This window comes from Cetorhinus maximus, chromosome 21 (genome assembly GCF_964194155.1).
Source record: "Cetorhinus maximus chromosome 21, sCetMax3.hap1.1, whole genome shotgun sequence".
Lineage (NCBI taxonomy): Eukaryota > Metazoa > Chordata > Chondrichthyes > Lamniformes > Cetorhinidae > Cetorhinus > Cetorhinus maximus.
Genome location: NC_135899.1, coordinates 3,545,309 through 3,560,990, shown reverse-complemented (window position 1 = coordinate 3,560,990; position 15,682 = coordinate 3,545,309). Strand labels below are relative to the sequence as shown.

Genomic DNA, 15,682 nt, shown 5'->3' with positions numbered 1-15,682 from the left:
TTAGAAAATGATCACACAATCAGGCAGAGACAACATGGTTTTGTGAAAAGGAAAATGTGTTAAACAAATCTACGGGAGTACTTTGGAGGTGTAACAAGAGAAACCAGTAGAAATAGTAAATTTGGATTTCCAAAAAATATTTGACAAGCTGCACAAAATTAGAGCACATGGTATTGCGCATGATATATTAGAATGGATAGAGGATTAGCTCACTAACACAAAACAGAGAGCTGGGATGAATGGGTCACTTTCAGGTTGGCAAACTGTAACTAATGGAGAATCACAGGGATCAGTGTTAGGGCCTCAAATATTTATGATCTACTTTAATGACTTGTATGAAGTAACTGACTGTATTGTCGCCAAATTTGCTGATGCTACAAGGATAAGTAGGAAAACAAGTTGTGAGGAGGATACAAAGTATGCAAATTGACATATGGAGAGATTGAGTATAAAAATATGGCAGATGGAGTACAATGTGGAAAATATGAGGTCACTCTCTTTGACAGGAAGAATAGAGAAGTAAAATATTATTTATATGGAGAGGCACTGCATAATGTTGCAGCACAGAGGGATCTGAGTGTCCTTGTACATGAATCAGAAAAAATTAGCATGCGAGTACAGCAAGAAATTAAGAAGGCAAATGGAATGTTGGTCTTTAGTAAAGGGGATTGGAGTATAAAAATATGGAAATCTTGCTACAATTCTACGGGACATTGGTGACACTGCACCTGAAGTACTGTGTAACGTTTTGGTCTCGTTACTTAATAAAGAATATATTTATATTGGAAGCAGTTCAGAAGCGTTTACTAACCTGGGATGAAGGGGTTGTCTTATGAGGAAACCTTGAGCAGGTTGGGTCAATACCTTTGGAGTTTAGAAAAGTCTGAGTTGAAGTTATTGGAAAGTATCACATTCTAAGGTGATTTGAAAGGGTCGATGCTGAGAGGATGTTTCCCCTCATGGGGAAATCTAGAACCAGCTCGCAGAGTTTAAAAATAAGGGGTCTCCCATTTAAAATGGAGATGAGGAGGAATTTCTTCTGGATCGGATGCATCCCAGGTTACTGATGGAAGAAAAGGTGGAAATTGTGGATCCTCTGCCCACAATCTTCCAATCCTCCTTGGATCGACAGGAGGTACCAGAGGACTGCAGGATTGCAAATGTTACGCACTGTTTTAAAAAAGGGAGGAGGGGTAAACCCGACAATTACAGGCCAGTCAATCCATCATCGGATGCGGGGAAACTTGTAGAGACAAATATCTGAGAGAGAATGTTTTGGCCTTTGTAAAAGTATGCGATTAAAAATAAAATACATAAACACACAAATAAATAATAAAGTCAGTATGGATTTGGTAAAGGCAAACATCTTGATTGTGTTCTTGATGAAGTAGTGAAGAGGTTTGATGAGGGGAGTGCGATCGATGTGTTTAACGACTTACAGAAGGCATTTCACAATGTCCCACATGAGACTTGTCAGCAATATTAAAACTCATGGAATTAAAAGGAATGGATGTAAATTTGACTAAGAGATGGAAAGCAGAAAATAGTGGTGAACAGTTGTTTTTCAGACCGGAGTGTTGTGTTCTCCAGGAGTCGGTATTAGGATCATTGATCTTTTTGCTATATATGTTAATAAACCGAACTTGGGGTATTCAGGGTCCAATTTAAAAGTTTGAAGATGATTGAAAACTCACAAATGTAGGAAACAATGAAAAGGATAGTAACAGGCTTCAGGAAGACAGGGATAGACAGTGAAATGGGCAGACACAGGGCAAATGAAATTTAACACAGGGACATGTTAGGTGATACATTTTGGTCGGAAAAATGAGATCAGACAATATGAACAAAGTGGTACAATTTTAAAGGAGATGCAGGAACTAAGAGACATGGGTGTATATACTCAAATCTTTAAAGGTGCCGGGGAGCGTTGCGATGACTGTTAATAAAAACTTGGCTTTACTATTCGAGGAATAGAGTGAAAAACAAGCAGAGTGTTTTAAAATTTAATGAGCCACTGGTTAGGCCTCAGCTGAAGCACTGTGTTCCATTCTGGACATCACTCTTTAGGAAGGATTTCAAGGCATTGGAGAGGGTGCAGAGGAGACTGACGAGAATGTTCCAATAATGAGGGCCTTCAGTTATATGGACAGATGGAGAAACTGAGGTTGTTCTCCTTTTCCAGAGAAGGTTAAGTGGAGATTTGATAGAAGTGCTCAAAATCATGAATGCTTTTGATAGAGTAAATGAGGAGAAAATGTTTCTGGGGGGAGAAGGTTTGGTAACCAGAGGACCTGATTTAAGGTGATTCACAGAAGAAGCAGAGGCGATATGAGGAAATATTTTACTTTTACGCAGCGAGTTGTGACCTGGAATGCACTGTTTGAAAATATAGTGGAAACAGATTCAACAGGAACATTGCAAAAAGAATTGGATTAAATACTTGCAGGGAAAGGTTTATAGGACTATAGGGATGATGGAACTGTATAAAACGCTGGTTAGGCCACAGCTGAAATTTTGTGCACAGTTATGGTCACCACGTTACAGGAAGAATATAATTACTCTGGCGAGAGTGCAGAGGAGATTTACAAGATTGTTGCCAGGGCTTGAAAACTGCAGCTATGATGAGAGATTGGATAGGTTAGGATTGCTTTCCTTAGAATAGAGGAGGATAAGGGGTGACCTAATTTGAGGTGTACAAAATTATGAGGGGCCTAGATAGTGTAGACAGGAAAGACTTGAAAGACTAGAGCTGAGGGATCAATTACCAGGGGGCATAGATTTAAGGTGATTAGCAGAAAGATTAGAAGGGACATGCGGAAAACCTTTTTCACCCAGAGGGTGATGAGCATCTGGAATTCACTGCCTAAGTTGGTGGTTGAGGCTGAAATACTCAACTCATTTAAAATGTATCTGGATCTGCATCTGAAGTGCTGTAACCTGCAAGGTTATGGACCAGATGCTGGAAGGTGGGATGATAATGAGCGGCTAGTTTTTTTTCTCTTTTTTGGTTGGCACAGATAGGATGGGCTGAATGGCCTCTTTTTGCACTGAAACCTTTCTTTGGTTCTAAGGGAAAGAGGAGGGAAGTGGATAATTGGATAGCTCCACCAAAGAGACAGCACAGGAACAATGGGCCGAATGATCTCCTCCTTCTACGTGACAACTTTTTATGGTCACAAAATATAAACATTTTTATTAAGACTCATTCTGTATCTGTGATTAATCTGGTTTGAAATCCCTGAAAATATCATAAAAATGAACTAGAATATTGATTAGTTTCACTGGTTTACGTTCATCACTTCCTTAGCAAATTAAATATTTTTAATATTTGGAAGTTTTAAACCTGCCTATCAGGGCCGGTTCATCTATAAAAGTGAGCTCAATTTGAAGGGCCTCCTCAAACATGCACTAAGCTCATTATTCTGATCAGGGATCATGGCCAGATTTGTGCGGAGGGCAAATTTCCAGAACAATAATTTTCAAAGCCGCATTCAAGATAGCGGTACTCCATTTAGACAGCCCACTCCCTCCAAAAGCAAAAAAAACACCTGGACACAGCAAACCGACATCACCATGTTTGCAGATCATCAACAAAATGACATCCATGCATTGCAACAAATATATTCTTAGTAACCTTTGACAGCACCTTAGGCAGCACCTTCCAAACCCACAGCCGCTACCATTTAGAAGGACAAGGGCAGCAGATACATGGGAACACCACCGCCTGGATGTTCCCCTCCAAGCCATTCACCATCCTGACTTGGAAATATATCATCGTTCCTTCACTGTCGCTGGATCAAAATCGTGGCACGTCCTTCCTAACAGCTTTGTACGTGTACCTACGCCACAAGGACCTCAGTGGTTCAAGAAGGCAGCTCACCACCGCCTTCTCAAGGGCAATTAGGGATAGGCAATATATGCTGGCCTAGCCAGCGACACCCACATGAATGAATGAACTAAAACATTTCTGAGACTAGCTTTATGTTCCCAATTTGTTCATTGAACTTAAATTCCACCAGCGGGCACGGTGGGATTTGAACCCATGTCCCCACAGCATTAGAATGGGCTTGAGGATTACTAGTCTCACGAAATGGACCACGACACTAACATCTCCCACTGCTGCTGCTGTTGTACTTAGATTTCCAGAAGGCATTTCACAAGGTATTTCAAAGGTTACTGTACAAGATGAGACTACATGGTGTCGAGGGTAACATACGAGACTAGAACTGAGGCATGCAGTTTAAAAATAAGGGGTCTCCTGTTTACGACAGACATCTCATCTAAAGAGAGCAGTGGAGGCAGGGTCATTGAATATTTTTAAGGCAGAGGTAGTTAGATTCTTGACGAATAAGGGATTCAAAGGGGGTAGACAGGAATGTAGAGTTGAGGCCATAAGGACCGAAATCAGATCAGCCATGATCTTATTGAATGGCAAAGCAGGTTCGATGGGCCAAATGGCCTACTCCTGCTCCTAATTCGTATGTTAGTATATATGTAATTTCCAGCCTCATTTTACATTCCTGGTCCATCTCTAACTCTTCCCTTCACTCCTCTGACTTCTCTGTCTCTATTTCTGGGAATAAGATATCCACTAATATTCACGACAAGCTCATTGACTCCCACAGCTAACTTGATTACACTCTCTCAAACCCTGTTTGCTGTACAACTCTACTCCATTCTCCCAGTTACTCCATCTCCATCACATCTGTTTGAACCTTGAGTGCTAAGACTCCCGATTTGTCTGCCTTTTTCCTCAGCCGAGGACTCTCCCCACCATGGTTGACATGATCCTCCACCATGTCCGATCTACTTCACACACTTCTGCTCTCACCCGTTTCCCTCCCACTCATAGCTATGATAGGGTACCCATTGTCCTCACCTTCCATCCACGAACATCTGTATTCAGTAGATCATCCTCCACCATTTACCCCGCTTTCAGCCTGATTCCATCACCAAACACAACATCCCCTGCCCTCCCCTTTCAGGATTCTGAAGACACCGCTCCCTCTGTGATACACTGATCCACTCCTCGGTCACCCCCAATACCCCTTCCCTTTCCTGCAGCATCTTTCCATCCAAGCACAGGAGATGCAACACCTGCCATTTCACCTCCTCTATTCTCATCATCCAAGGCTCCAAACACTCCATCGAAGTGAAAGTGATTTAGGTGTGCTTTTTACAAAACAGTATTCAGTCCACAAACATGACCCCGAGCTTCCTGCCGCTTGACATTTTGCTCCCACTCTGACCTTTCCATCCGCGGCCTCCTGCAGTGTTGTAATTTATTTCAAGAGAAGCTTGAGGAACAGCAGCTTATCATTCGACTCAGCACTCTGCAGCCTTCTCACCTCAACACTGAATTCAACAATTTTAGATTAGATCCTCTGCCTACATTTTGTTTTAGGTTCTCTTTCTCTGGTGTGCTTTTTTCATTTCCTTCTTTATTCCATTACTTTTCATTCAGACCGCTGCTATCCAGCCATCCACACATCATCCAGCCACAAATTTTGATCCTTTACTTTACCCACTACCACTCCCTTTGGCTTTTGTACTCTGAAACTTTTCATCATTTAATCTCTGCTGTCCTCCACCCTGTCACAAACTTTGCCTTTTGACATTGTTAAGCCCCAAACCGCCCCTTTTGGCTTTCTTTACATTCCTAATTTTATTCAGCTCTGAATCATTGATCTGAAATGTTAACACTGCTCTTTTCTCCAAAGATGCGAGGGGGACTGAAAGCCCTGCCATTGCTACCAAACTCCCTGTCCCACGAAGCCCCTCCAGCCATCACTGACCTGTCTGCCCGGGTCCATCCTTGATCCTAGGCCTCAGGCTGGTGTCGTACTGGCAGCAGCCATCGCCCCTCTGACTGGCCATCAGCACTCAGCGGGTGTGATTCCGCCCCCATGGTCCTTGATCTGGGGGAAGGCCCGCTGCTGTCCTGTCAAATGTCTGAGTGGCTTTTGATGTGACTGGCCTTCCCTAAAAGAGGCAGCACGAGGCTCTCCCTGACATTCCACCCAGCGGCTGAGACCCCCGTCACATCCATTAAATACCACCCACTATCTATGATATTTGTATACATAATGATTCAAATTATAGGATATAAATCAGGATAAAGGAAATTATCTGGGTTTTACCAGGGTTAATGGCATCCAGCATTTCTCCCCACATTGGACAAGGGAAAGGTCCGTTGAATTTTTCGATGGACAGGACATCATCTGCTAGTGACAGCTCTTCATATTCATTGCAAATCCTGTCGGTATTAAACAGTTGATTACAAATTGACCATAAACACTTGCCTGAGTAATTTTACCAACTTGCACTGAGTTTCGCTAAAGTTCATGTCCTACCTCCTCTTCTGAGATGCTTCCTCCTGAAATAAACAAAACACAAATCTGAGTTGACCGAGATTGACTGTCTATGTCCAGAAAGCAGGAATTACATTCACATTGTTGCAAGCTGCTGAGAATTGTCAATTCCCATTGCTGCAGACATGGAAGAGAGGGAGGATGCTACACAAAGAATATCAGAGCACAGGAGAAAGGAAAAAAAGGGTTTACAAGAACTGATAGGGTTCAAGTAACAGCAAAGATTGATCCACTTTACTCTAGAAAAGGGAAGACCTGATAGAGATCTTTAAAATTATGAAAGGGGTCGATTCGATCGATTCAGTGAAGATGTTTCCATGAGATGGGAGTCCAAAAATAGGGGCTATAAATATGATATAGTTACAAATAAATCCAATGAGGAGTTCAGGAGTAACTTCTTTACCAAGAAAGTGATGAGAATGCGGAACTCACTGTCTCACCGAGCCATCGAGTGGAATTTAATGTAGGTATTGATGGTCTCGTCCACCGGCTGCTGAGCTGGCAAGGACTCCACGCCACCTGCTTTTGGGAAGACCTGTCACATTAAATGGCAATCAGGTTCTTCATTGGACAGCGGTGGGCCTTCCCTGGGATGAAGAAACGTAGGGATAAGCGTCCCGCCTACTGAGAGCAGCCGGCCAATCAGAGGCTGGCACCTCTTCATTGCTCAGAAACACCACTGGGGAGGGACCTGATCCACAGGCGAGTGAAGGATGGAATGGGGTTACGGGTTCGGAGTCGCCGGCAAGAGCGGAGTGGGGGAGCTTGGCTGCATGTGCTGTGGGATAGCTCTCAGTGACCCCTACCCACCTCACGATGTTGGGACCCTCAGTCAGGCACTGAGTGCTTTTGAATGTGGGACCCCCCTGAGAAACACAGCAGCAACCCGGACAGGATTTATTTATTGAGCTTCCCTCATGGTGAGTTCCCTGCCTGCTGCTGGGTGAATACCAGCGGCAGCGAGACCAGACCTTTAAGTGAACACTAATTGTCCACTTCAGGGGCTCAACAGGCAGTGGGAAGGTAGTTCACCAGCCTTCCTGGTATGGACTTAAGGAGGTCAGAGGCTGAACGGGGGCAGGGTACCCACCCATCATCCACCCCCCTCCTATCCCTCCCATCACCAAACTCGCCTCAGTGGGAGCACATTAAATTCCGCCCACTGAGGCAAACATTGCAGATATATTTAAGCGGAAGTGAGATAAGCACATGAGGGGGAAAGGAGCAGAAGGATATATTGACAGGGGGAATGAAGTAGGATGGAAGGAGGCTCGTGTGGATCATGCTGTGACTATGCACTTTCACTGAACTAAACTGAAATATAATCCCTCACCTTCAGAAATATCACTCCGTCCTTTTGTTCCAACAGTTTTTCCAACTGTGAGAGTTTCTCCTGAATAGAATTTAAATTCTCCTGAATTTCACGAAGGTTTCCCTCCATTGTTTTTAGAATTTTTCCCTCTTCTTCCCTGAGATCTCGGATTAAACGCTGCTCCTTCTCAGTGAGAATCTGGTGCATTTTAATGAACTCGGATGTGATGTGGGTCTGCAGACTGTTCGACTGCTTCTAGAAGAAGAAACGTTAAAAATAATATTTTTATGTAATACAAACAACAAAATAATGAATTAAATTTGGAAGCTCAGCACAGGGAGACTTTACTCTAATTTGGGAAATTTTCTGTTTCTGCCGCTGCTCCATTTCTAGAACTGCCGATTTCTTCTCTGTGAGAGAATCGAAGGAAGATTTCACCCGATCCTGGGATTGGGAGAGAAGATCAGAAAATAAAAGTGTGAGACCATGAAAATGTGATCAAATAATCAGGTGATCAAATCTGTTCCCTTTTACCTTGTACATTCCAACAGCTTCTTTAATCGGCATGAAGCGGTGCTCTCTGTGTTCCCGCGAATCTCTACAAATCAGACAGATCAATTTCTTGTCAGTTTCACAAAACAGCTTCAGTTCTTCCTCATGTTCCTCACAGTGAAGTTTACTTTCCTTCTCTTTCGGATTCACCTTTAATTTTCGAGCTTTTTCAGCTAAATTCGCTAAGGCCCGACTTATTCTGAGGTTTCTTTCCGGAAACTCCTGTCTACATTCCGGGCAGGAATTTATCTCCTTCTTTTCCCAACACTGGGTAATACAGGAGCGGCAGAAGTTGTGTCCACACTCCAGTGAAACCGGATCGGTGAAGAAATCAAAACAAATGGGACAAATTGCCTCCTCAGTCCAACTCTCCTCCTGCTGTCTGGAAGCCATGTTCACACTCAGCACTTCCTGATTCAAACCACTTTCAGTTTCAATGTTCCTGCGCTGCTGCTGAACACATTCAGTTCGGTAATTCCCTCAGGACTTTCACTGCAATACACAGGAATTATTAAGATAAAAGCAAAATACTGCGGAAGCTGGAAATCTGAAGCAAAAACAAAAATCGCTGTCAAAACTCAGCAGGTCTGACAACATCTGTGGAGAGGAAGTCAGAGTTAACGTTTCTCGAGTCCAGATGACTCGAGTCTGGACTTGAAACGTTAACTCTGTCTTTCTGTCCACACATGCTGCCAGAACTGCTGAGTTTTTCCAGCAATTTTTGTTTTTGTCTCAAGGAATTATTGTTATTTGCTGCTCCAGGTCCTGCCCACTCTGAGACCTAAAGACAAAACCCAGAGCAGAATGAAGAATAAACAGGGAATAATTGAACCCAGGCGATGAGAGCGAAGGACCGATGGTAGTGGGGGTGGGTGGAGAGAGGATGGGAAGAGGTGGGGATTTTGTCCTGTGAGTGACTGGCAGCCTGCTGCTCTCCTTCATATACTTCGGTCTCAAAGCAGCACCAGGCATGGATGACGAAGGTGTGTTTTACTTTATGGGAAACACAAACTGAAACATATTGTCCAGCTCCTCCTGACCTCTCCCTTTAAATCCACGATGATTCTCTCAATCGTCACTTTGGTGGTCACACCATTTAACTGAAGTCCCTCATCCCTGGTCCCATTCTGGTAACTCTGCCCTTGCAACATCCCTTTGGCCTTGACAGCCTTCCCAAAGTGCGGTGCCCAGATTTGGCTGTAACTTCGGCGGAAGAGCAGTGGAAATCCTGCCGGTGTCGTTTACACCATTTCTCCGGGGTCGCTGCAGGTTCCCAGTAAATACAGTGGACAGTCTAGAGAATCCACCCATGGAAATTCAACCTCAAGTTTTTTAATCAAACTCTACAGACTATCACAATTCTCCCTTAGATTGTATCTTCCTCCCCCGATGACGGGGAGGGTTCGGGGTTAAGGTGATATGAGGTATCCATGAGACCCAGTGTCCTTCACTTCAATGTGCAACACATTTTCACTTCGCCGTGTAATTAAATTCACAAACTGAAAGCGGATCCAGTGTCAGCATCAAGAAATTCTAGATCAGTGATCAGACAGGGTCTCCACAATGTACCATAGATCCAGCATCAGTGCACTACACCATGACTGCCCAGTGTGAATTCCTCCATTCATCACACCAGCCTTTCCCAGTAATGTATTAGGTTACCAGAATGTTGGTGCTGTGGATCCTGTTGACTCTACTCCCACTCCACAGACCCATGTGAAAGTTTAGAACAATCGAGGAGTCCATTATGTGAGCTGGCTGTACTACAGCAACCAAAACTAATCTACTCATCGGATTCTTATCGCTTTATAACCAGAAATTATGTTTCTGCTATTAGCCTGGACTGAAATTAGCCAATTCTCAGAGGTGTGAGGAGAATTCCAAATCCCACCTAATCCCCTCCTGAAAATAATATTCCTGCAATCTGCACATTAGTTTGGCAGAATATCATCAACTAACCTTGTGCATCTCTTCAGAAACAGCTCACCATTCACACAGTAAACTGTCCAGACATGACACAAGCTTTTTCCGATATAGAGACGGAGAGAGGAATAGAGAAGCAGATTTCAGACTGTGTTCCGTCCCGAGGACATTCCCGACCCTCCTTTCCATTCCTCTGGGCTCCATCCTGCTCCCGGAAACCTTCTTCCGACCGCCCATTCCTCTTATCACACATGAGATTTCCCACCGATCACCTCCTCTCCCTCTCTCTCTTTCTCGAAATAAACAACGCTGGGACCTCGACCATCTGCTGTGAGACTGGGACCCCCAATAGACATGGAAATGGGTCAAAAATAGAGTTTCCCATACTTACTTTCGTACTCAGTTGTTTAGCTTTTGTTTGATTTTGTTGATATAACCACGTGTCCAGTCTGTGCCCACAAAACCATGTTTCCAAATTAAATGACAAATGGATATCCTTGTTCACCCAGATAACAACAGGCTTATCCTGCTGGGGCAGTAACCCGGAGTCTGAGAGAAATCAGTTTAAAAACACGCTCTATTCCATTTACTCATTTTATTCAAACCCAGTTTGACTCCAACTCATCTTCTCATAGATAACCGAGATCCCGCTGTCAATCTGAAAAATATTCACCAAAAAAATCCCCCACTTTAAAGGAGCAAAGCGCTGTGTTCAACATTCAGTTCAGTGATTTCCCGACTAAATTTACTGCCCTTCTCAGGGAATTGCTGTTATTCGCTGTTCTCGGTAGCGTCTGATTTTACACATAGGGAGAGGCGGACTGACTATCCAGCAATGTCCCCGTGTCTCCCTCAATATCTCCACTGATGAATTTGGACACTGGAACTTTCTAATTCCGGTCTTTCCCGGGGCTCTGGGCTGTTTCCCGGTCTCCCCATCCCACCTCAGCCGCTCTTCAGCCGCCTTCACTCACTCCGCAGCGGGGCCGAGTTCCTCTGCTCAACAGTTCCACACCGTTTAAACTGAGACACATCTGACAGGGTGAGGGTTAGAAACCCTTATTGACAACATCGTTGTCACTGGACGCGTCCGTTCCTATTTAAGTTCCTTCATCTCACTCAGGCTGATGACAGAACAGACTCAGGGATTGTACATTCAAGGAAATTTCTTCTGGTTCCACCTCAGAGTGAGTGAAGCTGGCGGCCCCTTGGGGAACTGAGGCCAATGGGCAGGGTGGGAAAGCAGCTCGAGTGAAGGGGAAAGTCGGCTTATGAGGGGAAATACCTTGGGGGATCAGATGGCGGTGAAACTGGGTGTTGGACACCCACAGGTCTCAGAGTGAGTGAAGGTCACGGTCCCTCCACACCTGGGAGGAAGAAACTACAAACTGGACCCCATCTGAAATCCGGCGCTGTAGCTTCACCTTCCGCCTGTAGAACAACATTACAGGCAGCAGCTCCCTGCCCGGCCGCCCGGGTTCCTACAGTTCACAGCTCACTCTACCCACTAACTCTCTCTCCACAATTCACCATCTATTTATTTCTTCACTCCCCCTCTTTCTTTCCCTCAGCCCTACACAGGTCCTTGCTAATCTTTCAGCTCCCAGTTCAGATCCAGGGCTGATACCCGGAATGTTAACCTGGCTTCTTTCCATTTGTGTTGCGTAGATTTCCCATGTATTTTTTTTATCTATGATCAGGTGCATCTGTGCTGGATATGATGGATTCCACCAGTAGTGTGAAGATCCAGGGTAAAATTGATGAGTCTGTGTGTAACTGGCGGAGCCTCACATGGTGTAGGTAGTTTATTGAAACATTGCACTCTCATTGCCCATGATGTTTTTATTAAGTGATGAGTGGGAGGATAATCGAGCACAGTTCTCCAACAATGTCGTGTGCTGCATGTGAGATCCTACTGGTGAGAGGGTCCACCAGGATTTTCACCACAAACTGCTGTTGTTCCCGTACATCCTTCCAAGTCCCTGATCCAACTGAATTTCCTATTACTGCCCAAAACCAATTTCACCCACAGAATGTGTTCATTGATAGTGCATGTTCATAATGAATTTACACCCAAACCAGGGTCACTGTGGTTTTAGAGCTGTCTTGTTAACTGATTATTTTCATTAATCTAACAATGGAAAGAAAGCAAATAAAACTGAAAAATCTATTCTTGTCAGACTACAGCTTCCAAAGCCCTGTTTACTAGTCTGTTCATATCTTCATCACTGTTCTCTATTCTTCAGGTCTTGTCTCTGTCTTCTTTAAACCTGTCATCATCAGCCCTCTCCTCAAAAACACCAACACTTGACCTTACAGTCCTTGCAAATTACTTCCCATCTCCCTTTTATTTCCAAAGTCCTTGAACATGTTGTCACCTCCCAAATCCATTCATAACCATTCCCATATTCCCTGCAGCTCCATGTTTGAAACTTTCTGTCAGGTTTCTGCCTCTGCCACAGTTGAGAAACAGCTCATATCAAAGTCAAAATGACATCCTGTGTGACTGTGACAAAGACAAACTTTCCCTCCTTGTCCTTCTGGACCTGTCTGCAGCCTTTGACATGGTTGACCACACCATCCTCCTCCAACGCCTCTCCACTGTCTTCCAGCTGGTGGGACTACTCTCACCTCCTTCCATTTGTATTTTTCTGGCAACATTCTCAGATTAAGTCAGTTTGTTGGAAACCTTTTGTCACATATGATCTCGAGATGAGTTACTGACCTCATATTCATCCCATCACTAAGATTGCCTATTTCCATCTGTATAATATCACCTGACTCCACCCTGTCTCACCTCATCTACTGCTGAAATCCACATTCATGCCTTCATTACCTCAACGATTCCAACACATTCCTGACTGACCTCCCGCATTCTACCCTCCATAAACTTGAGGTCATCCAAAACTCTGCTGCCCATGTCTTAACTCACACCAAGTCCCATTCACCCATCACCTCTGTGCTCACTGACCTACATTGGATCCTTGTCAAGCAACATCTTGATTTTAAAATTTTAGCCTAACATCAGTTGTAGGGAAAATGATAGAGTCTATTTTAAAGGCTGTGATAACAGGACACTTAGAAAATATCAATTGGATTAGACAAAGTCAACATGAATTTATGAAAGAGAAGTCATATTTGTCAAACCTACTGGAGTTTTTTGAGGATGTAACAAGCAGAATAGATAAGGAAGAATCAGTGGATGTGGTGTATTGGATTTTCAGAGACCTTTTGGGAAAGTCCCACATAAGAGGTAAGTGTGCAAAATTAAAGCACATGATTGGGGTAATATATTGGCATAGATTGAAAATTGATTAGCAGATAGAAAACAGGGAGTAGGAATAAATGGGTCTTTCTTGGAGTGGCAGGTGTGACTAGTTGAGTACAGCAGAGATCAATGCTTGGGCCCCAGCTATTGCCAATATATATCAATGATTTGGATGAGGGAGCTAATAGTTCCAAGTTTGCCGATGACATGAAACTTGGTGGGAATGCAAGCGGTGAGGAGGGTGTTAAGAAGGTTCAAGGCAATTTAGGCAGGTTGAGGGAGTGGGCAAATACATGGCAGAATCAGTAAAACATGGATAAGTGTGAAGTTATCCACTTCAGTAGGAACAACAGAACGGCAGAGTATCATTTAAATGATGATTGTTTGGGAAATGTTGATGTACAAAGGGACCTCAGTGTCCTTGTACACCAGTCACTGAAAGCAAGCATGCAGGTGCAGCAAGCAGTTAAGAAGGCAAATGGTATTTTGGCCTTCATTGCGAGAGGACTTAAGTACAGCAGCAAGGTTCTCTTACTTCAGCTGTACAGGTGAGACCACACCTGGAGTACTGCATGCAGTTTTGGTCCCCTTACCTAAGAAAGGGCATACTTGCCGGAGACCGGTGCTGCAAAGGTTCACCAGACTGATTCCTGGGATGGCAGGATTGTCATATGAGGAAAGATTGGGTTGACTAGGCCTGTATTCACTGGGGTTTAGAAGAATGAGTGGAGATTTCATTGAGACATAAAATTCTGACAGGGCTTGACAGGCTGGATGAAAGGATGATGTTTCCTTTGTTTGATGGGTCCAGAGCATGGGGTCACAGTCTCAGGATATGGGCTAGGCCACTTAAGACTGCAATGATGAGAAATCCTTTAACTCAGAGGATGGTGAACCTCTGGAATTCTCTACCAGAGAGAGCTGTGGAGGCTAAGTTGCTGAATATATTTAAGAACAAAATAAATAGATTTCTAGACATTAAAGGTGTTAAGGTGTATGAGGAGAAAGCAGGATCATAGCATTGAGATAGACGGTCAACCATGATCATATAGAATGGTGGAGCAAGCTCGCAGGGCTGAATGTCCTGCTCCTGCTCTTATTTACTAACATTATCGTTCTTGTTTTCAAATCCCTCCATGGCCTCATCTCTCTCCCTTTCTCTGTAATCTCCAGTCCCACAACCCTCTGAGATATCTGCACTCACCTAATTCTAGCCTTTTGTATATCCCCAAAATTATAATCATTGCACTATTGGTGGCCATGTCTTCAGTTGCCTCAGTCCCAAGCTCTGGACTTCCCTCCCTTCACCTCCCCACCTCTCTACTTCATTTACCTCCTTTAAGACACTCCTGAAAATGTAACTTTTTCACCAGCTTTTGGTCATCTCATTTAATATCTCCTTACATGTCTCAGGATCGTACTTAATTTTATAATGATCCTGTGACACGCTGTGGGATGTTTCATTACATCAAAGGTGCTATGTAAATGGAAGTTTTTGTTCAATATCACAGTGAATAACTAGAAGCATAAGCCCAATGAATAGGGTTCTTCTGATCAAGTTACAGAACTGATCGGTCCTGAATGGTTCTTTCTATTTTCTATCAAGTGATCAGATTCACATGCCTTCCAAAGAAGGAGTGGTCAGAGACACTAAACACAACATAGAAATTTCAGGGATGTTTGAGCAGTCTGAACCTGTCCCCTCCCTGCCAACACCCTGGAGATAGAATAGACATTACAATATTCTGGATGTTAAACCATTACAGCACACAGGAGTTTGCAATGCCCCAAATGTTATTTCACCCGTGGTGTTCAGGAAGTTTCAAGAAAGCCCCACTGCTGGCTCTTGTTGAGAAATATAGACATTTTTTAAATATTTGGAGTTTAAAATTTTATTTCCCAAGCTCTTACAAAGTGCAGATTAATGACAACATATCATCATGGCCATGAAATTTATTAATATAACTGAGTTGGCCAAATAAAAGGAAAATAAACTTTTCTCTACATTATTCAGTGATATAAAATCTATGCAAAGAGCATATATTGCATCCTGTTCTGATAAGCTGCATTCTAATGTAATAATCACAGAGCCTCATTCACACTCTGGCTCTTCTGTGCTGAATAAAGTATCAAGTTAGTAGTTGCAAGATCAATCATCAAAGTGAGTTCAAAAACACCATCTCCCCGATATTCTCATTGAGACAGTGACAGAAATGAAATACATCTGTAAAGTCAATATCTGTGTATATATGGACA

The 15,682-nt window shown here is 43.5% G+C and overlaps 1 protein-coding gene across 2 annotated transcripts in view; it reads right to left on the bottom strand.

Annotated features, from left to right (window-relative positions):
- The window catches only part of LOC144695595 (zinc-binding protein A33-like), a 186,107-nt gene extending 177,301 nt beyond the window's left edge, over positions 1-8,806 (bottom strand). Inside the window, exons 1-5 of one of the 2 annotated variants that reach the window (XM_078566494.1) lie at positions 8,218-8,790; positions 8,032-8,127; positions 7,705-7,938; positions 6,354-6,376; positions 6,141-6,256 (exon numbers count right to left, since the gene is read on the bottom strand). In XM_078566494.1, coding sequence (XP_078422620.1) covers positions 6,141-6,256; positions 6,354-6,376; positions 7,705-7,938; positions 8,032-8,127; positions 8,218-8,628 — 880 coding nt within the window. In that variant the 5' untranslated portion in view covers positions 8,629-8,790. Of the gene's footprint in view, positions 1-6,140; positions 6,257-6,353; positions 6,377-7,704; positions 7,939-8,031; positions 8,128-8,217 lie in introns of both variants that reach the window. The other variant, XM_078566491.1, reaches the window with a different exon arrangement.
- Between the last annotated feature and the right edge of the window lie 6,876 nt (positions 8,807-15,682).